The sequence below is a fragment of the Rhinolophus ferrumequinum genome, chromosome 12, assembly GCF_004115265.2.
Source record: "Rhinolophus ferrumequinum isolate MPI-CBG mRhiFer1 chromosome 12, mRhiFer1_v1.p, whole genome shotgun sequence".
NCBI classification, from domain to species: Eukaryota; Metazoa; Chordata; class Mammalia; order Chiroptera; family Rhinolophidae; genus Rhinolophus; species Rhinolophus ferrumequinum.
The window spans coordinates 60880189-60886286 of record NC_046295.1 but is presented as its reverse complement, the minus strand read 5'-3'; the positions used below and the strand labels follow the sequence as shown (position 1 = coordinate 60886286).

Here is a 6098-nt window from a genome sequence, read left to right as displayed (position 1 = left end):
ATGAGTCACGCGGATAACCGCGCTCTTCTGTAGTGCGTAGACGCGGCGAAGGCGTTACCCACCCCCTCCGCCCCCACCGGCCTTCTCAGCAGTCAGCTTCGAACCCAGGGAGCAGACTATGGCGATACGGACTGCCCTGGCCGCCTGGCGACCGGACCTGTGCCGGGTACCCCGACTCCCGCGCCAGGGCAGCCGCCGCCACCACCGCCGCCGGCGTCAGCGCGGCTCCCGCCCGCCAGCTGCCGAGCTGGCGTCACTGCCTGGCCCGGCCCCGCCCGCGCCCCTCCCTCCCTCGGGTGTCCCTCCCTCCCCCGCCCCCACGTGCGCCGAGTTTGTTTATTTAGCTGTCATGGCAACGCGCGGGGGGGCCACAGGAGGGAGGGGAGAAGAAAGGGAGGGGCGGGGCTTGGGGACGGGCGGCAGCGCTCCGAGGGTAGGAGGCGGGGGAAGGGCTGGAGCCAAAGTTATAAGTAAGGAGTGCGCGGCGGCTGCCGGCAGTTCCCCGGCCCGAGAGATCGAGCGCCGCTGTGGGCGCGCGGGGAGCAGAGGCGGTGGCGGGCGGCGGCGGCACCGGGAGCCGCCAAGTGCCCCTCCCCGCCCCTCGGCCCCCCACCCTCCCACCGCCTGTGGCCAGCGCCCATGGCCGCGCGCGCCTTACGCAGCCCTCCGGACTCCGCGCCCTGTGCCGCCGCCCAGTCCGCAGATCCGCGCCACCGCGGCCAGTCTCACCTGGCGGCGCCGCCCGCCCGCCACCCCGGCCACAGCCCCAGCGCCCACGGCGACAGCCGCAGCGACCGCGACAGCGGTGGGGGACACTGAGTCGAAGAGTGAGCAGCCCGGCCACCGGACCTATTTACTCGCCTTGCTGATTGTCTATTTTTATAAGAGTTTACAACTTTTCTAAGAACTTTTGTATACAAAGGAACTTTTCTTAAAAAGGCATCTCCCATTTATATTTAATCCAAAGAAGAAGGATCTCGGGCAATTTGGGGTTTTGGTTTTCACTTCGTTCTAAGTCTTTTTTTCTCTTCGTTGACTTGGGGGTTCGGGTACCTCCACTGCTTCGGACTCCGAGGACCTTCTAGGCCCCCACATTAATGAGGTAGGTGCAGCGTAGGGCGCAGGGAGGGGTGAGGGCCGGTGGGACTTGCCGGAGCGGTGGTCAAGGGTGGCCCCCTGACTCCTGCCTCGGTGTGCGCACCACTTGGCCCACAGGCAGCCACCTGGCGAGTCTGACATGGCTGTCAGCGACGCACTGCTCCCGTCCTTCTCCACGTTCGCGTCCAACCCAGCGGGAAGGGAGAAGACACTGCGTCCAGCAGGTGCCCCAAATAACGTGAGTGTTGCCCCGGGCCATGGGAAGCGTCCGGTGGGTTTCTGTGGGTAGGGTGGTGACGGGCGGAGCCCCAGAGTTACCGAGAACCACCCGGACCAGGGAAGGAGTGGCCACCGCACGGGCTCCGCAGCCCTCCCGGGATGGCTTCCGCGCCCTTGGCTCTGGTGTAAGTGCGTGTGGTCTGGACGCTGCGGAGCCTCCGGGGGCGCACACCGGTTCCGCACACGTCCCTTAGCACGCAGGCGGCTAGGCGAGCGCGCGGGAGGTGGTTGTGTCCACCGACCGAGAGAGCTTCGTGCGTAGGCGTCCCAGTGGCGAGGGCACACCGGGAGAGCCTCGGTGCCCCAATTCCGGGGACGGCTGGAGCGTCCCCGAGATCTGGCGGGGGAGGGACACGGGCTGGCGAGCTGCAGAGCTCGCTCACACGCAATCGGGCAGACACAACATAACATCCTCCATGTCCACGCACCGCCTCTCTTCGGACCCGGGTGTGGGCCGAGATTGCAGCGCCGGCACTGGAGTCCCCCGGCACTGCCTGTCTGCCTGCCCAGTCCCCATGTCTGGGCGGTGTAGGCGCGCCGGGCCAGCCAGTATGTCGGGTGGCAGCAGGAGACCACCACTGACTCTCTCCTGCCCTGTCCCCGCAGCGCTGGCGGGAGGAGATCTCCCACATGAAGCGACTTCCCCCTCTGCTTCCCGGCCGCCCCTACGACCTGGCGGCGGCGACCGTGGCCACCGACCTGGAGAGTGGTGGAGTTGGTGCGGCTTGCGGCAGCAGCAACCCGGCGCTCCTACCCCGGAGAGAGACGGAGGAGTTCAACGATCTCCTGGACCTGGACTTTATCCTCTCCAACTCGCTGTCCCATCAGGAGTCAGTGGCCGCCACAGTGTCCTCGTCGGCATCGGCCTCATCCTCGTCCTCCCCGTCGAGCAGCGGTCCTACCAGTGCGCCCTCCACCTGCAGCTTCAGCTATCCGATACGGCCCGGGGGTGACCCGGGCGTGGCCCCAGGCAGCACGAGTGGCGGTCTCCTCTATGGCCGTGAGTCTGCGCCTCCTTCCACGGCTCCTTTCAACCTGGCGGACATCAACGATGTAAGCCCTTCGGGCGGCTTCGTGGCCGAACTCCTGCGGCCGGAATTGGACCCAGTGTACATTCCGCCGCAGCAGCCGCAGCCGTCAAGTGGCGGGTTGATTGGCAAGTTTGTGCTGAAGGCGTCTCTGAATGCTCCTGGCAGCGAGTATGGCAGCCCGTCGGTCATCAGTGTTAGCAAAGGCAGCCCGGATGGCAGCCACCCGGTGGTGGTGGCGCCCTACAGCAGCGGGCCGCCGCGCATGTGCCCTAAGATCAAGCAGGAGGCGGTCTCCTCCTGCACGGTTGGTCGGCCCCTGGAGACCCACTTGGGCACTGGACCCCCTCTCAGCAATGGCCACCGGCCGCCAGCGCATGATTTCCCCCTGGGGAGGCAGCTCCCCAGCAGGACTACCCCGACCCTGGGTGCAGAGGAACTGCTGAGCAGCAGGGACTGTCATCCTGCCCTGCTGCTCCCCCCGGGCTTCCATCCCCATCCGGGGCCCAACTACCCACCCTTCCTGCCCGACCAGATGCCGCAGCAGGTGGCACCGCTCCATTACCAAGGTCAGTCCCGGGGATTCATAGTTAGGGCTGGGGAGCCCTGCGTTTGCCGGCACTCCGGGGCCCATGGGATGGTGCTGACCCCACCTTCTTCACCCCTAGAGCTCATGCCGCCCGGGTCCTGCATGCCGGAGGAGCCCAAACCTAAGAGGGGGAGAAGGTCGTGGCCCCGGAAAAGGACAGCCACTCACACTTGTGATTACGCGGGTTGTGGCAAAACCTACACGAAGAGTTCTCATCTCAAGGCACACCTGCGAACCCACACAGGTAGGACAGACGCCATGGAAAGGAGGGGGTTTGGTGTCCAGCCCCATCAGCTAACTATGGACACTCCTCAGGGCCTCTCTTGGGATGTGGGGTGAAGTCTATCTCCTCCATCTCCTGCATCACAGGAAAGAACAGCGAACGGCGCCTACCTTTTTGCCCAGGAGCCTTTTTCTTGATGGATGGTATCAGTGCTTGAATGTGCAGTTTTGTTAGGCCTTTGAAAGGCAGGGAGGTTCCAGGCGGAATGTGGGCCTCTCCTAGCTTAAGCAAAGCACTGCCCTTGTAATCAAGAAATACTTTGCAGTGGGAAAGCATAATGGGGATTTTTGTATCCTTTTAATTTTCTAGAATATTTTCATTGGCTGCACCCTTCCTAGATTCACCCTTTCTATTTTTACTTATAGTCATAATAATGAGATTTTATTTAAATTTCAAGAATGTAATGGTTCTGATTGCTGAGATTCTGGTTTAAGATAGTCACTGTAGAGAATTTCTATCAGCGTAAGTAGGTACAGAGGGTCATGTAGGGGTAGCATTTAGTAAAATAACAAATGTAGGTACAGAAAAAGTAGGCTCCTGTGGCTTTTTGGACCCCCTTGTAGTGAGATAGGGTATTATTACTTGGTTTGGGCTGAGGGGAAATAACGCTAGCAGACATAATTTCCTAGTGCATGTCCACACTGATATCCTGGCTCAAACAAATGAAAATGTTAGCCCTATAGAAGTGTAGGTTTAGGTGGTATTTGTGTATTTTCAGTGCTTAACTATTTAATGTTCCCCCCAAAAATAGCAAAAAGAGTACACATAAGGCCTTCTTATTTATGATCTGAAATTCAACATGGCCTTAAGTGGTATAAAGACATTCCTGGATCCTTTCAAAGTGGAGTACTTGGGGAGTTGGTTTAATATTTGGGCTCCAGTTTTTAAAATAGTCAGTTCTTCATTCTGTAGCAATGGCATCAATGGCTTTCTTTTCCTGTTACAGGTGAGAAACCTTACCACTGTGACTGGGACGGCTGTGGGTGGAAATTTGCCCGCTCAGATGAACTGACCAGGCACTACCGCAAACACACCGGGCACCGCCCCTTCCAGTGCCAGAAGTGCGACCGAGCATTCTCCAGGTCGGACCACCTCGCCTTACACATGAAGAGGCACTTTTAAATCCCCAGACAGTGGATATGACCCACACTGCCAGAAGAGAATTCAGTATTTTTTACCTTTCACACTGTCTTCCCGGTCAGGGGAGGAACCCAACTGGAAAGCACTACAATCATGGTCAAGTTCCCAACAAGTCAACTTGTGAATGGATAATCAGGAGACAGAAGGAAGCCAAAAGACAAATCAAAGAACTGATGGGGTCTGTGACTGGATCTTCTATCATTCCAATTCTAAACCCAACTTGAATATTCCTGGACTTACAAATGCCAATGGGGTGACTGGAAGCTGGATATCAGGGTATAAATTAGATCCGCGAGTTGGGGGGGAGGGAAGACCAGAATTCCCTTGAATTGTGTTTCGATGCAATCTAAGTATAAAGATCACCTTGTGTTCTCTTTGCCTTCAAAAGCCATTATTATGATATTAGAAGAAGAGGAAGAAATTCAGGTACAGAAAATGTGTTTTAATAGCCTAAACGATGGTGCTTGGTGAGTCTTGGTTCTAAAGGTACCAAATGAGGAAGCCAAAGTTCTCAAACTGCTGCATACTTTGACAAGGAAAATCTATTTTTGTCTTCCGATCTACATGTATGACCTAAGTCAGGTAAATACACCTGGTTTACTTTAACATTTTTATGCAGACAGTCTGTTATGCACTGTGGTTTCAGATGTGCAATAATTTGTACAATGGTTTATTCCCAAGTATGCCTTAAGCAGAACAAATGTTTTTTTCTATATAGTTCCTTGCCTTAATAAATATGTAATATAAATTTAAGCAAACTTCTATTTTGTATATTTGTAAACTACAAAGTAAAAATGAACATTTTGTGGAGTTTGTATTTTGCATACTCAAGGTGAGAATTAAGTTTTAAATAAACCTATAATATTTTATCTGAACATTGTTTTTGTTTTGTGTGTTTTTTTCCCCCTGAAAAAGTATATTCTTTTGTATATTCTGCTGGCTGAGGACATGTGAAAAGCACACTAAAAAGCCAACTTTCAACAGAGATTAAAAGAAGACTTGAAAGACTACTTAGTTTTTTGAGTACTATCGATATGGTACGGCTGAGAGCTCTGAGGACTGTAGATCAGAATTAGTTTTACCTGAGTCAGGTTGCTCTTTCCAATGTACGGAAAAATACTTGAAAGCAGTTTCCTTACCTGAATATGAATTTCCAGGTAGAAACAGCTCGATCATTCAATTTGCTCCGTTTAATATGAAAGTACTCATAAAATAACCATACACATTCCAGTTTCACATTTTAAAAGATCCTTATGGTTTCTCTTTAAAATTGAATGAAAATATAAAAATCTCTCGGAGGCCTGGCCTTGCATTCAGAACAATTTGAATAACAAAAGGAACGTCCCACAGTGGAAAACCCTAAGAACATAGTTCCACAGTGCCCTCCAGAGGATTCAAGGACTCATGCTTAGTGTGTTACAGATATTAGAGCCCTAAAGAGGTCAGAACCAGAGCTTGTAGCAGGTTGTTTTAAAACTTCATCAGTCCTCTGACAATGGCTAGCGTCATTGTTTCAACAGACGGAAACAAAGGGATTAATGATTCAGGGTCACAAAACGAAGTGTAAAGTAAGTAAAATTTTGAATTGTTTTTTTTTTTTTGTAAGCTTGTAGCATATTTCTGAGGTAATTAAAGCTTAAAACTGCACTAAGACTTTTCAGGTGGGTACCTGCGAGTCTGA

At 53.8% G+C, this 6098-nt stretch overlaps 1 protein-coding gene across 2 annotated transcripts; it reads left to right on the top strand.

The window, feature by feature from the left end:
• The first annotated feature begins 498 nt into the window (after positions 1–498).
• Positions 499–5289, top strand: KLF4 (KLF transcription factor 4). 2 transcript variants are annotated; one of them, XM_033123770.1, is made up of 5 exons: positions 499–1102; positions 1216–1336; positions 1984–2974; positions 3074–3238; positions 4224–5289. In XM_033123770.1, the coding sequence occupies exons 1-5, from the start codon at positions 1098–1100 to the stop codon at positions 4397–4399; spliced, it is 1458 nt and encodes a 485-aa protein (XP_032979661.1). In that variant the 5' UTR covers positions 499–1097; the 3' UTR covers positions 4400–5289. The 2 variants fall into 2 exon arrangements, with proteins under 2 accessions (XP_032979661.1, XP_032979660.1); XM_033123769.1 differs by having other exon boundaries at positions 1984–3238; positions 4224–5287.
• The last annotated feature ends 809 nt before the right edge of the window (positions 5290–6098 follow it).